The sequence below is a fragment of the Watersipora subatra genome, chromosome 3, assembly GCF_963576615.1.
Source record: "Watersipora subatra chromosome 3, tzWatSuba1.1, whole genome shotgun sequence".
NCBI classification, from domain to species: domain Eukaryota; kingdom Metazoa; phylum Bryozoa; class Gymnolaemata; order Cheilostomatida; family Watersiporidae; genus Watersipora; species Watersipora subatra.
Window position 1 is genome coordinate 68,371,626 of NC_088710.1, and position 20,011 is coordinate 68,391,636.

General features: G+C 37.6%; 1 protein-coding gene across 1 annotated transcript; it reads right to left on the bottom strand.

Annotated features, from left to right (window-relative positions):
• Positions 1 to 443: 443 nt before the first annotated feature.
• LOC137391052 (CDK5 regulatory subunit-associated protein 3-like) lies at positions 444 to 19,501 on the bottom strand. Its single transcript, XM_068077397.1, has 13 exons — positions 19,405 to 19,501; positions 11,930 to 12,013; positions 11,608 to 11,739; positions 10,793 to 10,893; positions 10,132 to 10,180; positions 9,819 to 9,997; positions 9,493 to 9,629; positions 8,714 to 8,879; positions 7,454 to 7,522; positions 7,105 to 7,275; positions 2,072 to 2,274; positions 1,727 to 1,898; positions 444 to 758 (listed from the first exon to the last, which is right to left on the bottom strand). The coding sequence occupies exons 2-13, from the start codon at positions 11,970 to 11,972 to the stop codon at positions 687 to 689; spliced, it is 1,494 nt and encodes a 497-aa protein (XP_067933498.1). The 5' UTR covers positions 11,973 to 12,013; positions 19,405 to 19,501; the 3' UTR covers positions 444 to 686.
• Between the last annotated feature and the right edge of the window lie 510 nt (positions 19,502 to 20,011).

A 20,011-nucleotide genomic window follows, 5' to 3' on the forward strand; every position in this document is an offset into this window, starting at 1 on the left:
ACAAGCATTTATCATACAAGTAATTACTGATTATATTAGGGAAATATACAAATTTTTTGAGAATTCTTATTACATTGTTTATGCTTCTTTGTAATAACTTATAATAATTATACCATATATATGTGACAATCTCTCTCCCGCTTGAAGTTTCCACTTCCATAATTTATGTGGTATTTTTAACATTTGTGTTTCGATTGCCTACCAACGCACCGCAGAAATGTATTCACAAAATATATCACAGTTAATAAAAATTTGCGCTACAGACAAGATCCATATGTGATATCATTACATTCTTCTCAGCGCCATGTATTTTAATCCCCGGTCAGCTATTGGACTAGGCTATTTACCTTGAACTTAATGCAAGGAAAAGTGTCAATGGGCATTCCTGTAACCATTCAGATGGAAGACAAACCAAACTCTCATGGCAGCACATGTTTGGCTCTGCCAGACAGTTATCAGAACCAGATTCACAAGCCAATGATAAATGCTGATGAATCTACCCATACCTTTATCACAAACATAATAAAAATATATATAATTGGTAATGCTTAATAAAAACAAATAAATCAACAATGAATCACAGCAATGGATTCATCTGCTATAACAACAAATAAAATCTTTTTGACAAGATGAAGAACAAATGTTTTAGTACTTGATGTCGGAACAATGAAAATACGACATGGAAGTTACATAGAATTGATCTCTCCCATGATGTTCACTATCCTGCCCTTGTATTTTGTTGCAATGTCCTTTTCTAGCTGCAATGTTAAAAAGGCAAGTAGATTGGTAAAGGTTAAAATCATCAAGCAGAACAGTGCATAGCTCTGTCAGCTATATACATTGAGATTGAATATTACACTATATACCAACTCTCAATGAATTATTAGGATACAGTCATACCTCTACATACGAGTGTCTCAACATACAGAAAACTTGAAATACGAGCTGACTTTCTAGCAAGTTTCTCCCTTGAGATATGAGTAATTTTTGAGATACGAGCCGATTCTTGATGGCCACTACACTATACACCATGGCCAAGTCTGTGAGAGGCCGTTTGTGAGAACAACATCGTTCGATCTTTTTTCTCGAATCAGTTTAAAAAAACAGTTCTTAAAAAACTGGCTAAAGGTTATAGTGAATGCGAGACAAAAACGCTTAACCAGAAACAGATACTACAAAAATACGACAATAAAATTAAAGTACGCTTATTAAAGGAAAAAACTTTGCTTCAAGTGCTTATTTAGTAAGCTAAATTTATTGAACTTAAATTCAAAGTTTCTATTACGTAAGGTCACAAAAGTTTAGTGTACCGAAAGCGTTGCTCCCAAGTCTCTCAGACAGCCGTTTTCCACAACATCTGTCTCGAAAGCGAAAACTCCATATAGTAGCGTACATAGCGATGCTGCACTTCATCGCCGATCATAATAACTAAAAAGGTACTATACATAATGAAATAAAACAATTACAAACACCCTTTTTTAATGTGATATCCTGTTTAGGTGGTGTTTTCATAGTATGGTAACGGATTAATTTATATTTGGCTATTTTGTATAGAAAATAGTGCCTTGAGACGCAAGTAACTTGACTTAGGAGCTTAGTTCCAGAACACATTAAGCTTGTATGTCGCGGTATGACTGTATAGGTGAAGGTATTTGCCAAAATTGTACAGAGTTAAGGTTTGTAGAACAACATATATTAAAACAGTACATAATAGTTTAATACAAACCTCCTTCTTCAACTCCATTGTTTTTTCTTTAACAATGGCAATTTTTGGTTCCGTCTCTATCTCCTCGTCAAACGACTCCTTACGTTTGATGACCATAAGGCGGGCAGAAGCCGCCATTTTCTCTGCATGATCTAGCACTTTGGTTATTTCCTCTGTTACACGTTCAACATATCTAGATGTAAAACAAAGGTAAACGATGCATACAAGATCGACAGTATCAAGTGAAATCAATAAGGTCTAATTAAATTGCACGATACAGATAGGTTGCGGTTGGTCTAAAATAGCTGGCTCTTGCAGATCGGCAGCACAAAGGTCTCAGTGAAAATCTACTGGTAAGGTATATACCTAGGAGAATTCCTGATAGACATTAGTTGTTGCATTTTAGAAGAGGTCAGCTCCGCAGTGAGAGCAGAAACAGAAGCAAGCAAAGCTGTGAGTTCGGTGTCTGAGATCTGGAGAGAAATAGGGGCTGACTGCAACAGGCTCATCACTATTACATCGGTGCCAGAAGTCATCTCTTGCAACCTCTGTCTAAGAAAATTCTCCAGCTGCAACAGATATTCCATAAGTCAGTATTGCATACAAAATATCACCTCTCCCACTACCCTTGGCAATCAGTATGCTCCACGAGTGTCTGCCTCACTGTCCCACCCTAAAGACCGACAGCCAAGTTAGGGGCCTAACTACCATGAGACTAGTGAAATGAAGAAAGCATTTAATATGAGTCATAGAGAGTTGAAGCAGTCGATGTCTATGGAGAGAATTTGGAAGAGACAGTGCAATAGCCTCAGTTCACAATTACTGCAAATAAAAGAATAAAAACGAAAAAAAGTTTGTGTTAACAGATCAACTCAAAATAGTCAACCATCCACATACAAAGTTTATTTCTCCTGAAATCTGCTTCACATTTTAAAAACTACTGTAGGGTTTCAGGATAAGAATACACTGCCATTCCTTTCTTTTTTTCTCCAACTTAACAGTCCATTATAACTCCATAATAAATACTGCAAGTTATTACTTATAGTATTTAACAAATGCATTATATAAAGCTGTGTAAAATCAAAATTATGCATAAAATAAAATTTATGAAGTAATAATCAATAAAGGAGGTTTTTATTGTTACTCTACCTGAGAGAAACTCCAACAGTAATACCAGCATAGCATTGATAGAGGACGGCAGCGTAACTTACTCCAACTTAAGCTTGGTGAAACTCAGGCTAAGCTTATATCCTTCTTGCTATTTTATGTTCTTTACTTCCCATTCTCACCTACTTCTTCACTCTCACTTACAAAACAACCATGTCTCGAGAAGCTTCAAATGTCGTACATTGGAAACTAACTTGTTCGTAAAATGAAGCGTTTGCTGGAATGTCCAACATATTTTTAAAATATTTTAATCCAAGCAATTGTAACTGTTATGTTTCTGCACAGAAGCAATCAAATAGAGTATTAAATTAGAGAATTGTGGTTTATTGCACACTCCAGAGACAACTGATTTGATAACAGAAAACCCAAGTATTTATATGTTTGGTCATAGAAAAGCTTTGTAAAAAGCTACAAGCATTATTAATAGCTACAGTACTATATAATATTAGCTTGTATAAAGCTTTAGCTAATAAGCATAATGTTTGTTGGCAAAGTACCAATAATACTTGGCACTTGCATGACACCTCCTCACTAAGCTAAAGGTTCTTTCTGGTTCTCTTAGACCTTCGGGGTTTGTCTCTGCTATACTCATCTCCATCAGGTAGACGAGGGTTGCGTGGTCTTCTTCTAGACGGAGGTTGCTCTGTTACAGTTGTAGGGGCTGGTAGTTGCAGTTTTGTCTCCTCTGTTATATCAGGTTTATCTCCAGGGTCTTGATCTTCTTCTGTTGAGTATCTTGGTCTGAGTTGTTCAACATGTCTTCTCCAAGTAGGTCCCTTTGGTACCACTTTGACATTGAGACTACGAGTTCCATATATCTTAGTAACAATGGCTGGAACCCATCTAGGTTGTCTGTTGCGTCTAGGTCCATGATACAAGGCATAGCATGGTGCTCCAAGATTGTAGCTGTGTATCTTGCTAACTGTCTTTTCTGCAGATCGGTTGACTTCTCTGGATTGATGAAACTGTGCTATGTGTGCGGGTGATGGCAATAGGGTGTCAATCTTGCATCTCATCTGTCTTCCATTCAGCAGCTGACTGGGAGAGTATCCTGTAGGAAGTGGTGTCCTTCTATAGTACATCAGGAACTGTTGTAGTGCAGATTTAGGTGGGAGTGACGATTTCTTCATGGCTTGTTTGAAGGATTGTACTAGTCTTTCAGCTGCGCCATTTGTAGCTGGATGGTAGGGTGCTCCAGTGAGGTGAACAATGCTTCTCTCTTGACACCACTGCTGAAACTCTCCTGAGGTGAAGCTGGTAGCATTGCCAGTGACTATGACGTGAGGGTATCCAAAGTGTGCGAATATCTCCTCTAAGATGTCTGTGGTAGCTCTGGTAGAAGTAGATGAAGTCCTGTGTATGCATGGATACTTTGAGTAGGCATCTATCATCACTAGCCATTGGCTGCCCATGAAGTTCACTGCATGATCTAAGTGAAGACGACTCCATGGCTTCTCAGGTAGCATCCAGGGATGTATAGGATACTTCTGTGGAAGCTTCTGGTGTTCCGCACAGGCAGTGCACTGTCGGCTTGTCTCCTCTATATCAGAGTCAATGCGAGGCCAATAGACAGCAGTTCGAGCTAGCTTCTTCATTCTTTCCATTCCAAAGTGTCCAAGGTGAAGGATCTTTAATACTTCCTGTTGTAACTTGACAGGAATGACTACTCTGTTGCCATATAGAAGACAACCTTCAGTGATAGAAAGTGAATCTGAGATCTTGTGGAAGAGTGACAGCTGAGTCTCCTTCATCTCTTTGTTACCAGGCCATCCTTCTGCTGTGTAGCGCATTACTGTGGCTAGTGTTGGGTCTTTCTTTGTCTCCTTTGCTAGAACATTGTAGTCTGTAGAGTTGAGCTGTTGTCCAATAGTGTGAATAGTGCATACTGTATCAACATCATCCTCATCTTCTCTTGCATCAAACTCTTTATCAGGTCCAACTGGCAGTCTTGAGAGGACATCTGCATTTTGATGATGCTGGGTAGATCTGTATTCTATGGTGTAGTCATACTGATTTAGTACCAGTGCCCATCTTGCTAGTCTGTTGGCTGCTAGAGCTGGAACTCCTTTGGTAGGTCCTAGAAGTGTGAGAAGAGGTCTGTGGTCAGTTACCAAGATAAACCGTCGACCATACAGGTACTGGTGATACTTCTTTAGAGCAAATATGATTGAGAGAGCTTCTTTTTGTATTTGTCCATATTTCCTCTGTGTGCTGGTCAGTGTTTTTGAAACATTGGCTATTGGTCTCTCACTTCCATCAGGATAACGATGAAATAGTACAGCTCCCAGTCCAGTTTCTGAAGCATCACATGAGATTCCAATGTCAAGATCTGCGTTGAAGTGTGCTAAGACACTATCAGTTGATAGCATATCTTTCAGTTTGTTGAAGCTCTTTTCTTGTTCAGTGCCCCACTTCCAGGTCTCTCCTTTGCGTGTCAGTTTATGCAATGGTCCTGTGAGTTGTGACAGATTGGGTATGAACTTGCTGTAGAATTGTGTAGCTCCTAAGAAAGATCTTAGCTGAGTTAAGTCTGTTGGGACTGGCATCTGTTGTACTGCATCTGCCTTCTTTCCTTTAGTGATTCCCTTTGAAGTGAGTTTGTGTCCCAGATACTCTACTGTCGGTTGAGCAAAACAGCACTTGTCTTTTCTACATCTGAGCCCTCTTTCTTCTAATCTTTGAAGAAGTCGACGTAAGTTTTGTAGATGGCTCTCTGCATTGGCTCCACTCACTAGTATATCATCTAGGTATACTGCTACTCCTGGGAGGTCTTGTGTCAGTTGCTCCATGATTTCTTGAAAATACCCTGGTGCTGAGCTTATGCCAAAGGGCAACCTCTTCTGTAGTAGTACTCCTCGGTGTGTTGATAGTGCTAGTCGTCGTTGACTTTCTGGTGCCAACAATATTTGATTGTAGGCATCTGCTAAATCAATCTTTGTGTAGCAATAGCCTCCACCTAGTTTTCTGATTAGATCTTCTGGTAGTGGGATAGGTTTCCTATGTGTTTCTAGCTGATTATTGATAGTCTTGGAGTAGTCTCCACATACTCTGATCTTCCCTGCAACTTGACCTGTTGTAGATTTGCGTACAGGTACAACTGGTGTTCCATACTGGTTGAATTGAGTTGGTTCCCATATGCCTTTAGCTACACCTGCTTCGTATGCTTGGTTGAGCTCTTCTGTCAAGGCAATAGGAACTGGTCTGGGTCGGCAGAAGACTGGCTTTGTTGAAGGTTTGAAGTTTATCTCTAGTTCAAAGTTCTTGAGACATCCTAGCTCGTCTTTGAATATTTCTGGAAATTCTTTGCACATCTCCTTACACTTGATTTGTAACCTCCCATCTGGCTGGTTCTCTGTGATTGTTGATACAAGGTTCTGTTGTAGCTTGTCATCAATAGAGATGCCTAGTTGCTGTATAGCAGTTCTTCCTAGTAGGTTGAGATCTTGTACAGCACTAATCACAAATGGTAGTCTGACTTCTTTCTGTGCATCCAATTGGGCCGTTAGCTCACATCTGCCAAGCGTCTCTATGAGATGTCCTGAGGCTGATTTGTAGTTAACTGTAGTAGGTTTTAGGTTTGGCTTTCCTAGCTTCTCCCATATTGATTTACAGATGAAGTTGTCACAAGCTCCAGTGTCCAGTTCAAGTGTGAAGTTGTCTCCCTCCAGTTTGATGTTTTCAGCAAGTTTCACCATCTTGGTTGATGTGCATTCTATCATCTTTACTGGTTTTCCTGCTGCAGATGATTTCTTTTTCTTGCATGCTCTTTCTATGTGACCTTGTTTAGAACAAAAGTTGCAGGTGGCTGCTTTGAATCTGCAGTCATCCGCTGTATGGTTAGTTCGGTCACATCTGTAGCATAGCTTTCCTTCCTTCTTGCTGTAGCATAGCTCCCATCCTTGTTGCCAATTAGCTTCTGTTATGTTTCTGCACAGAAGCAATCAAATAGAGTATTAAATTAGAGAAATGTGGTTTATTGCACACTCCAGAGACAACTGATTTGATAACAGAAAACCCAAGTATTTATATGTTTGGTCATAGAAAAGCTTTGTAAAAAGCTACAAGCATTATTAATAGCTACAGTACTATATAATATTAGCTTGTATAAAGCTTTAGCTAATAAGCATAATGTTTGTTGGCAAAGTACCAATAATACTTGGCACTTGCATGACAGTAACTGGAAGTTTGACTCTACTACAAAAAGCCATCTAACAAGACGACCATTAAAATACCTCCATCAACTCATCCATGAACTGAAATCTTGTAGTCGGGTTGTCAAGAATCGTGAGAGCATCTTTTCCTTTGGCTACACCATCTTCTTCTATATTCACAGACTGAGAGTTATCTTCCCAATCTATAGTAAGTTCCGCGTTGCCCGCGTCATTAACCTCTATGGTTATGTCCTAAAAATCCAAGTTATTTCTATTAGAAGACAGTAGTTTCCATTGTAACCCAAAAATGTTTAGACAATTATATTCTAATTGCTAAAATTTTTAAAAGTAATTAAGCAACAGGTAAACCAAAGCATTTGTTGAGTTATCCCTAGGCATACATCAGAACAGTGTTAGATATAAGTGATACCTCTCCAATGTCTATAGAAGCCTTGGTAGTCTCTGATGGTTCATCAAAATCAATAGCACCCCAGTCAATCTACAAGAGGTCAGCAAGAGGTCAGTGCTTTGCAGAAAATGGCTCTCAATGATATGCATAGTAAAGACAAGGAGAGCGATATTCCTATGACTACTCAAATAAAATTACATGTAAAGTTTATGATCCATAATTGGGTTACATACAGCACAAGCGCCCATCTGCAAGGCCAGGCGTTACACTGTGCATTTTTAGCAAAATACCAAATTACTGCCGTGGGTTGTAATTAATTTACTTATTCAGTCACGTGTAAACTAGTAGAGGTGCACATCAAGCTTCATGTTAACCAGCTATGCTACTGATATAATTGTAAGTCAACTGGTAACGGTACTCATATAACATGTACTTAGTGATATATTAGCTAGTAAAGGTAATCAAACACTACGAATCAACTAGTAGTTTGAACTCATTATTCACTTTGATTAGTACTATTAATATTTAGACAGTTGAATTCTTCAACTAACGAGATTGTTCTATCAGTTAAAAATATAAAAACAAGTTTAGGTGTGAACTTGTAATCTCTTACAATGCTGACCTTTACAGAATATAATAAATATTATCATGAGATTAAATGCTAAGATGTTCGTCAACTTATCTCCTCGTGTAGGTTCAACTGTAATTAATACACACTGTAGTCTTGCATTGAGGTTTATTCAAGCCATTATTAGGAGTGAATTGTTAACAGCGCGGCTAAATTAAATGCTGTCAGGTCAACCATAGAGTATGATTTAGCTACGAGCTACTATAGCCTTATGCGCAATGACAGCTGGTAGTTGATCAAAAGCTTGATATGATAATAGCTTGATATGATCTAAGGCTATTAGCGGATATACTTTAAGGGTATGATATCGGGCTATAAGCACGGCATGCTATCTTTACGTGTGAAGGTGATTGTAAAACAGTTTGGGACTGCAGAAAAGGATGTCTAGGTAAGTGCATGATGTTACTAATCACTACGGAGCATATGCACCATCTGACTGTACAAAGGCATGACATCGTATTAAGAATAATCTAACCTAAAAACACGTTCATTTTATGAAGCTTTTAAAATGCTTCAAGTTATTCAGAGAAAAATCCTCAACAGCCACAACTTCAAGTTAAACAATAACAACTTTAGTACATCAGCATGAATGAGAGTCAGCTCTAGTAAATATGCTGCCTTTTCGAAGTAAGAAATAACATGCGCGGCTTTACCTCGTCAGCAGCCTCATCACCCCCTGCATTCTTGTCATCAATGTGGGTGTGTGAGGTCATGTCCATGACAGACGTAGGAGCTTCTCCAGTTCGCCACTCGTAAGTTGTTATGTTCCCTTTATTGATGACAGTCTTCAGTAGCGGACACACTGGCATTTGCTTGTCGCTGCAATGAAAACCAAAATGTTGAATGAGATAAAGTACATGTGAAACCTAAGTGAGATGTGTGCGTTGCCTATTAACCTGATGCCAATACATGAGCTACTCTGAGAGAGGCACTAAAATACAGCATTACAAATAACTCTGTGCTGTTCCAGTAGCATTTAGGCCTAACAGTGTAAAACAAGGCAGTAACTAGCAGATCTTTAGCAAAAGGGCAGCCATTAACATATCTTCAGAAAAAAGACAGCAGGTAGCATAGCTTGGGCAGAGGGCAGCAGCTACAATCCCTTGACTAAGAGGGCAGCACTTAGCACACCTTGGGCAGAGGGTAACATGCCTTGTATAGGAGGGCAGTGAGAGTATGTCTTGTTAAGAGGGCAGTAGTCTACCTACCTTGTGTAGGAGGGCAGTAAGAGTATGTCTTGTTAAGAGGGCAATAGCGTACCTACCTTGTGTAGGAGGGCAGTGAGAGTATGTCTTGTTAAGAGGGCAGTAGCGTACCTACCTTGTGTAGGAGGGCAGTGAGAGTATGTTTTGTTAAGAGGGCAGTAGCCTACCTACCTTGTGTAGGAGGGCAGTGAGAGTATGTCTTGTTAAGAGGGCAGTAGCGTACCTACCTCGGGTTTATATAATCAACGAAATCTGAATAGTACTGCAGACTACTGCTCAGGCCTTTTACATCTCTCCCTATCGAGCCCAATTTCTCTGGAAGATGAGCTGCTAGTGACAACAATTCATTTGAGATATTTTGACCCTGAAACAATCACATGAGAGATGAGACATTATAACAAATAGCTAACAAATGCCAACGTGAGAAATGACAACAAATATGCAACAAAAAACTAAAAGACTCGACTCTAGTGAGAGACGAGTCAGGATAAAAATGAATTACAGAGAGTTAATCACTTATGAGGAAATGCTTCCATCTGCATACATAGCCCACCTCTATGCCAAGCTTAGCGCACATGTCTGTGTACTTGTTGCGCAACTCGGCAGCTGAACTATTGTAATCAGATTCCTTTCTTGTACAGTCCAGCTGCGTCTTCTTGCACCTGTTCAGCTGTTTCTTGAGCGCTGGTACTTCATAGTTTACATTTCTAGCCAACATCTGGGCTGCTTCAGCTGCAATATACAGCCATCAGACAGGTCGTGAGACTTGAGGTCTTGAGACAAGTTTTGACACTCAGCAGACTATCGACAGTATAATAGCTATAGCCAATCATGCACACAAAAGAAACAAGGAGTTTATGCCATACCTAAATATAAGGAGTCAACTCGGTAAAGCTTTACTACCTCCTGCCAGTCCTGAAAAAGATACAAATAGGCGTCATTTGATACCAAAGATTTGTCTCATATCTTGTATTACGTAGTATCTCCTAAGCTCTACTAGTTCATTCATAGCTCTACTAGTCTATCCTTAGCACTACTAGTCTATCCTGAGCTCTACTAGTCTATCCTTAGCTCTACTAGTCTATCCTTAGCTCTACTAGTCTATCCTTAGCTCTACTAGCCTATCCTTAGCTCTACTAGTCTATCCTTAGCCCTACTAGTCTATCCTTAGCTCTACTAGTCTATCCTTAGCTCTACTAGTCTATTCTTAGCACTACTAGTCTATTCTTAGCTCTACTAGTCTATCCTTAGCTCTACTAGTCTATCATTAGCACTACTAGTCTATCCTTAACTCTACTAGTCTATCCTTAGCCCTACTAGTCTATCCTTAGCTCTACTAGTCTATCCTTAGCTCTACTAGTCTATCCTTAACTCTACTACCTTAACCTTAGCTCTACTAGTCTACCCATAGCTCTACTAGTCTACCCTTAGCACTACTAGTCTATCCTTAGCTCTACTAGTTCAACCTTAGCTCCAGCTCATATGCTTCACACTGGAGCAAAAGTAGCTGAAAGAATTAGTAGTTACCTTCATTCTCTTTGATGAATAGGAACCAAATATGGTCTTAGAGCTTGCCTCAGTCTCCTTCAAGATTTCAATAATCTTCAGGCAGTGAAAATAATTTATATCTATAAAACACAGCGCTGCGCTGTTGATTGAAGACTAAATAAGCTAAGGATATAGGAGAATCGCCGTCATATACACGCAAAAGCTTTGACGTGAATAAAAATCTATGCACTGTGTAAAGCAACCATTATGTATGAAAGGTTTACTCGTGATTCCATAAATTCACTGCTCTCAAATTCATCTTTCTCATAACTAGCAAAGGCATGATAAAGTCTGTAAAGGAGACTAGAGGGAAATCTGCCACTTTTGGGATTGCTAAAGTACAGTGTTTGATGGAGAATAAACTATCAACAGCTATGAATGTAATTATGTACAATTGACCGGAGTAGACAGGTTATACACAATAACTAACTATATACCTAGCTAATTGTTAGTACTCACCAACAAAATGATGTACTTAAAAGGAAATGCCAAAAGGAAAAAAATGAAAAAGACAGAAATGTATTCAACTTGTCTACTCATGTCAAATGTACATAGTTCTATACATGACCAGTCATTGTATGTGACCTGTCTACTCCCATCAACTATAGAGTTCTATACATACATGTAGCTAGTCAAACCATGCAATCTGTCTACTCATGTCTAATGCACAGCTCTATAAGTAGCTACCCATTTTATGCAACATGTCTAGTGTGACCCAATGCATACAGCTCATTATAGATGTAATGATACCACCACCAATGCTCACTTTCACTAAATACAAAGAGATAACATACATGTTCCTGAGAGAAGCTTTGTGATGTCATCATGTGCTGGCATGTCTTGTATAGCTGTGTTTATTTTTGCTCTGATGACCAAAGCTGACTCTTGCCAATTCTGTTTGCAATGTCTACGCTTTACTAACCAGTCTAAATAAATAGAGATATTATTTCAGTGTGATGAAATGGCAATTACTCTGAATCAAATTTTAGAATACGCAAATTCTGAGGTAAATGTCGGCATCGTTGTGAAAATAGTAAACATAGAACAGCATAGCAAGTGCAACAAAAAGTGATTATCACAGCAAACGTTTGTTGAGCAGTGGTATCTGAAAGGTACCTGATAGCTTGTTGTAGTGAATGTCTATTGGCATGTCCTCCATGGTTGCTTCTAGTCAGTTACAATTTGTGTCAGATAAAATGGCTAAAACAAGAACTGACCATGACCAACTGACCATCAATTGAACAGTAAAAGCAATTGAATGCTACTTCGAAACAATGCAACAATAGTTTGAGGTTAGTTATTTTTATGCCGAGTACGAACTCTAACAAATATGTATTTTATTCTCATAACCGTACGTAAAGCGATAGAATAGTTATGGAGATTACCAATCAGTGTCCACATACATTATAGCAGGGCCTATTAAGAAATTTGACCCAAGACAGCGCTTATTGCCAAAATAAACCAACGTATCATTCAGGATGAATTAATAAATCGAGCAGGAAATACATGTATTTCAAGGTGGTTCTGCGGTATATTAGATGACAAGATGTTCAAGGTTCAAGTCAAATAGACAAAGTGAATGACGAGCAATTATAGATTGTTTGTAGGTAATTTATGGGTATCAATTTTTGTTCAGCTGAGTGTTTAGTAAATTACATTGGTACAGAATGCCTCTGCATTCACGTTTTCCAAGATTTGTTTTAAGTAGCACAACTTTACAGAAAAATTAATCTGATTGCAACATTTCAGCTGCCGAGCTGTGTAACAAGTATACAAACATAATAGCAAAATTTTGTATAAAGGTGAGGGATTGATGCTGATGGGAATGAGTAATGTCAAGCACTTTGAGCATCAGCACTCTGGGGCCCTAATGAGCAACATTCTTTAAATTTATTATCATCATTTGGTCTGCACTTATAATATGAGTGAAAGGATTATGATTGTGAAAAAAAAATTTCATTTAGCCCTCTGTTTAGAAAAAAGTGTACCAGCTAGACAAAGGAAGAAAATTAATTGTAGTGCCAGACAAAATAGTTGGGACGCAATTGTTGAATCGTCAAATTTTTACTTAATTTGTTTTCTCAGAGTTTTGGTAGTTAAACATCTAGTAACTATGCATTTTTATATATCAATGGAATCCTTACACACTAAGAAACGCAACTAATTTTGTTTCAAAGGAATATTTTAATCCTCTCTCCATTTACCAAACAATTTTCATTGTGAGTCAAATTTTAAGTTTACTCAAACTCACTCACTGGAGGATTAGCTCATCTCTCAGGCTCACTTGGAAGTTCTAAATGAACTTCAAAAGATGTTTGGTATTTCCTCAAAGCATGTTGTCCGTGATTGTTGAATAACTTGAATAGTCAAGTTGGCCAGTTTTGTATAACTTGGCTGTACACTGTTGAGAGACTGTCACTCATTTACAATATCTACGCTTCAAGATAAGAAGTTTACCGTAATGCATCTTTACACGGAGGAGAACATGACAATACGAGAAATTTCAGCAAAATTAAACATCTCAAAATCTACTGTGTACAACACAATCAAATTTGTTGACAATTTCTCATATTGTCATGCTCTTCTCCGTGTAAAGATGCACTACAGTAAACTTCTTATCTTGAAGCGTAGATATTGTAAATGAGTGACATTCTCTCAACAGTTTACAGCCAAGTTATACAAAACTGGCCAACTTGACTATTCAAGGTATTCAACAATCACGGACAACATGCTTTGAGAAAATACCAAACATCTTTCGAAGTTCATTTAGAGCTTCAAAGTGAGTCTGAGAGATAAACTAATCCTCCAGTAAGTGAGTTTGAGTAAACCTCTTAAAGTTTGACTCACAATGAAAATTGTTTGCTAAATAGATAGAGGATTAAAATATTTCTTTGAAACAAGATTAGTTGGGTTTCTTAGAGTGTAAGGATTCCATTGATATATAAATATGCATAGTTACTAGATGTTTAACTACCAAAACTCTGAGAAAACAAATTACGTAAAAGTTTGGCGATTCAACAATTGCGTCCCAACTATTTTGTCCGGCACTGTATAGTGATTAATCAATACTAGGTAGGTCTTTCAGTTGTTTATTACTCCTAATTAGCACTCATTAAGACTATATTGCTTAATCAAACTATTTTACATTTGACCGATATTATCAGCTGTATCTAAAACTGTAAATCATACAGCAAAACATACCAAAAGTAAACTATATTTAATATACAGTAGGACCTATGGCTTATTTCAGATACTGCAGTGATTCTTTCTACAACTTGTCTGAATCTTCTTTTCATGTTAGGACTATCCTTTTTGGCCAATGATGTCATGATATTGTTTTGGTCTAACTAGTTAAACAAACAAATAATTAAAGTCAATCAAAAACCGGTAAGAATAATGAACCAATGTAATTACACTAAATAAACTTTTTAATAAAGCAAATGCCTTTTTATTATGCTGACTTGCAAAAACATTGAGCAACTAAGCTTACGTTTTTGGTGAGTAGTCAAGTTTAGATTGAAATTTACTTAGGTGTTCCAATCAGTTGTTTCTTATACACCCATTGGGTCTCGTAACAACATTTGGAACATATAAAACAGTTACAGTCCTTGGAGCACAAAATAATTATTTCTGGCTATTTCGATGAATACTATATGAAGGTAATGAGAAGCAAATATTGTTTTGCAAGTAATTTAAGAGTTCTTAGTTTTTAAAATTTTAATTTACAAAAAGTAATACAGTTGACCTGTTGACTCTTAGTCCTAAACAAATTTTTTTGTGTTAGTGAATGAACTATCCTAAAAATCAGTGACACAGAGTAGACCCGATTATATAAGTAATATTAGTGTAGATTAATAGATATATAACATTAATATACCTAAGCGAGTAAATGAATAAGAACTATGACGCTTGATAACTAATTTAAATACATAATATACAGCTGCAAAGATATTTTTAGAAACAAGGGTATACACCTTTTCCACACAGAAAACAACATTTTATATTGGTACACTTTGATCTTTCTTTGAACAAACAGAAACCTGCAGTGTCATACATCATGTCATCCTATACATAAATGTACCTTTATAAAGCAATGATACATACCTACATGTATTTGAAGCTTACTGCCACATTTTATTGATTTATAAATTAAAATTAGTTGAAAATATAAATGTGAAAGTCAGCAAGCCATGTTGAGGGTTTATGTTCTCTCACTGGTCATGGTGTTTGAACATAATCAGCTAGTTCAGCTAATGTCAATATCAGCTTTAAGATTTGCAAACTGTATATCACTAGCAGTCTCATCAATATATGTATGTCATGTTGGTTCGGTAGATTTCTATGCTTTGTTCAAATATGGTATCATTAGCTGACTGGTACAACCTCAAACCACTGATGTGGCGATTGATTATTGATATCATTGATATCACCTCTGCTGAATTGTTCAAGACCAGCCTAGTCACTTTTCCTATATTTAATGGGGCTACACACTTAGCATTCAGTAGCTTTACATGCACAAGATCTCCCAATTTGTGTAGACTTAATCTTGTGTTTTACCTCAACTAATAACTGCCTGAGACTTTAACTAAGCTCTTATCCCTACATTTATAAATTTTGTCGGGAGAAACCACACCGTCATTCTCGGGAGTGAAATTGTACCAGAACAACATTTTTGTAATGTGCCTCCAGAGCTTACTAGCCTCTTCTTTAGTGTACAGTAGTGACGCGAACAAATTCCATTGTCTGATGCATGATATGCATGGTTGAAAATGTGTTCTACACTCCAATTTGACATAACCTCTTTCATTTTATTACTCTGATAACTAAGTCAGCAGCTTATAAGATGGGCCTCTGGCTCTCTCTTAAAGCACATAAATTACATAATTTTTTTATTGTATATTTCAATACATCAGTCTTGGCTTTCGAATGAGCTATTGTTTGCCATGGTGAGACAGACATTGGTTGGTGTTTATAGGATTTCCCCAGAGCTCTACAGCGAAAAGGTTTACTGGCATAATCTCGAAAATTGTGACGCCACAATTCTCATATTCGTTGTTGTGTGCTCTTACCGCTTATTTATCAACTACGAAAGTGACAATAATGACGCTAGTGGCAGGCGAAGGTAGGACAACTCCAGAGAACGAATGAAGATGACAAATGAATCAGTGTCATTAGTTCTCCATGTACATATTATTTCTATGATAAGTACTTCAGACTCCAAGAACCATACTATATTTTCCCGATGATATTATGCACTAGCTCTTTATTTTTAATGCGATGTTAAGGGTGACGACTGAAACTAATTAATTTCAAGCATTGGGTGATCTCGCGAAAGTGCGATTGACATTTAGTCCAAGGGCAACCGCAGGATCGATGTGATTTCATTACCTTTATCAACGACAGTACATTTATTGAAGCATAATTAATTAACCCAGAACATGTGTTTGTATTGGTCGGGCGTTAGCACGATCGCTGGCATTGTTAATTATCTAGAATCTTAGTTTATTATTAGCGCTCTCTGGGTTTAACAGCACCAATTGTCACAGAAAAACGCAGCCTCAATGGCAGCGAAAGGGATCGACGACCTAAGGCTAAATGAGAATTATGACGCCACATTTTGAGTACCTGAACCAAGTGTTTTTTTGCAGGACATACTTTTGACACCCCGCTTTTAATAGTTCTATTATTCTTTGTGTATTGAATATAGGCTCATTCGAAAGCCAAGACTCTGATGTATTGAAATATATAATAAAAAAATTATGTAAATTATGTGCTTTAAAATACCTGTTCCATCCCTTTTACCATATTCTCTGCTATTTCATTAGCTAATTTCCTCCATATAGCAAATCTGCTGAGTCCGCAATTTATATAATGGATAAGTATGGGATTCCATTAACATGCGTAATATCTGATGCAAGCCTTGTCCAGGACTTCAACATGAATAACTCTCCTTTCTCTCAACTGAATGGTGTCGGAATAATTCTCTTTTATGAGAGAATCAGTAACAACTTCGCAAATGTCATCCTAATGCACAGTTCCATCATAGGTTTTTTGCCAGATGCATAACCTTTTTTACACCTAAATGATTAGTGTCGCGTAAGTCTTTTAACACCTGAATGGAACATAATGGCCCTGACTTGCCAGTAAAAGCAATGGCACACACACAAGCCTGAGAAATGACCTTTTTGGCAAGTGTGTCAAAATTTCGGCTCTGTTTTCCTCAGATCAGACAAGGTTCATCCAAGTTTTAGACGATACAGATCGAAAATCTCAGAGGTCAAACTGAGACTGCAACGACTAACCAATCCACCCAATCCACATACCTTAGGATGACTACTGTTTGAGATGATCTGATTGACCAAGCATAGACAGTTGCTGAGTTTGTGTATAACACTCATATCATTCAAATCTCATTTACCCCGCTACTTATACCACAAATTACTGCATCCGGCTCTGCCACATCTATCTGATTGCCATCATTCTTCCTCAACTAGCAACCATCTTCGACTTGCTGGGCAACACTATCTACCAATACACTGACTGCAAGTTACTTGCATCATACCACACATTACTTTTTTTCACCTCGAGTACTAGCTACACTGCTTGCACAAGATCATCACTACAAAACTTTTCAAACATCTCAGAGATCATTGCTTAAATAACCTCATCCCAGTTACATATGTTTGCCGTTCTTTTAACAAAGTTACATGCAATCTTTGACCAGTTGCCCATGGGGTAGTGACTCACCAGCTTCCTAAAGAGAGAAAACGACCGCCTCTTCGGCATATTCTCATCAATATAAATCGTCACCAACATTATCTCTCAACCACAGAAAATTACCACACTCATCCCGCCTCATCCAGAGTCCTTAGGACATTCGACATGATCTTGGGTGCCACACTAAGATCAAAACTAATTCTTCTCATCACCTACATCCTACCATTGTATTTCATGGCTTGAAACCTCTGCAATTTTCTGTCAATATCTAACTGTAAGAAGGCTGCTTTCAGATCTACCATAGCACACCACTCACTTAAGCGAGGCCATTTTTGCAACTTGGTGGATTGTGACACCCTCACCAGAATTGAAATTAATATACTGCTTCAACTCTTTGTCATAATCAATCAGAGGTTTGATTTTTCCTAGCTTATTCTGCCGAATGACATATTGCCAGGTGAATGCCTATTTAGCTGACCTTACACCGGCTTAAAGTACTTTTCAAGCCACCATTTCTGAATCCAAGCCTTCATGTCATTGTCATAGCATGTTTTGTGCTCATCATAGATACTATAGTGGGCACACAGATAAGTCAATACTAGCTCTTTATCACGTTATTTTTTTGATTGCCCACTATGTGCCAGCAAATGGCGACTGCAGGTTAACATTAGTTGTTTTCTCGAAACTTCAGAATTTCCTTGACATTCACGGTCAGTCTACCAAAACCTGTTACAGCATCCATGCTAAGGATGATAGAACAACCACACGCCAGTTCATTTTAAACCAAATGGCACAACCTCACTATTTTTCCTGTAATAGTAATATGCAAATTAATATTGCCGATGGTTTTCCCATCCAACATGACAACGATTGTACACTTGCCAATGTAACAAATATTGAGTGACTATAGAACTCTCACACTAATAACAGCTTGTTGGCACCCAATATCAACAAATATTTTAACCTGACACCTCCAACAACAACAACACATGTAAATAGAAGTGTTGCATCTATTGCTCTATGACGCGAGCATCTGACGCAGACACTTCCCCCTATGCATTTTCTGACGTGCGCTGAGAGCGCTATGAGACAAATAATCAGCCGCATCACCTATGCAGCATTTCTTGATTCTGATTTGCCTCGTCCCTGAACTAATTCCCAACTCTTCCGATAGGCAGTCACAAGCCATATGCTATGTTATGTAACAGTTGCAGCGTTGCTTCACAGCTCTACTATCACGATTGATGCCTGCACAAACCGAACTAGAACTATCATCACAAGAGGCTAGCTAGCATTGCTTGAGCCTTGCTCACAAGCTTTGCTAGCTCCGTTTTATGAATGTTTGTATGCAACTTTACTACATCATCAACGCCAATGCACATCTAATAAGCGGATCGGCATTGGTCTGTCCCACTAAATTGACAATATTTATGACAATTCGTTTTTGAGCTTTTAAGAGCTTGTAATCACATTTCCACATATTTGGCACCTACAACACAACAGAGTAAGACATGGTGAATCTTTTGATACCAAATAACTGTAATGTGAATTTTGTTGCAAGTCAACCTTTAAAGTTGAGGACAGGGATTAGACGGGGACAAGAACTTTCAATAAATATTGAAAGCTTTTGGTGAGTAACGTGTTATCGTCTAGGTTGAGGTGTTTGATTATTGCAACCTAAAGCGTTGCACACCTCAAAAACATAGTTGATATAATGGAATCGCACGCAATTGTAAGACTCTGTTTTGGTTGTTTGATTGATATTTGCAGCTTGGCCATATTTTTGGCGCATGTATTCATTAAAAAAATTCCTATCAGTGAAAGGGCAATTTGTAAAGATGAAAAACAAAGTATGTAATTACGTCAGTCCTTACCAAATAAATTTCACCTAACTACTAACTTAGTAATGTTGTATTATTTAGAATTAATTTTTAACTTTTGTCGAATTTTATTTTCGGACAGGATTAAATTGCCAACGCGATAAGTGGAAGGTAAGCTTCAATACAACCCATTAAATGACGGTAGCGACACCGTAATTATACATCGTTTCTACACCTAACTACGACTTTTAATAAAGACAGTTTAATATTTTTTAACTGAGCCCATCATTATCATTTGCTATAATGGAATATCCCATAGACCCGTTATCGACACAGTTTCATTGAAGAATACACGTATTCCATTCGAACAAACTAAATAAGGATGCCACCTTCGGAGCATAAAAAATATTGACATAAATGTAATTACATTACTTGTGAAGGAAAATCTTATAAAAGAACAATAATAAAAAATTTATTCAACTTTGCCAAACTTTTTTGTTGATCAATATCTTCGTTTTTGGTTATAATAATGAAGGTTTTTTTCAGAAAACAGATAACAAGAAATGTTTGATAATTATTCTAAGATTTATTAAAATTTAATAACATGCAGTTGTTTTTTATGAAAAATAATGCTTTGCTATATCACCATCCTTATTCTATA

What these genes read in the sequence shown, in the direction of transcription:
- LOC137391052 (XM_068077397.1), bottom strand. Translation starts at nt 11,972, where the DNA reads ATGGAGGACATGCCAATAGACATTCACTACAACAAGCTATCAG. An exon ending in TCACTACAACAAGCTATCAG is followed by an intron (nt 11,740 to 11,929) that starts GTACCTTTCAGA and finishes CTATTTATTTAG; the next exon opens with ACTGGTTAGTAAAGCGTAGA. An exon ending in CAATGGAGTTGAAGAAGGAG is followed by an intron (nt 759 to 1,726) that starts GTTTGTATTAAA and finishes TTAACATTGCAG; the next exon opens with CTAGAAAAGGACATTGCAAC.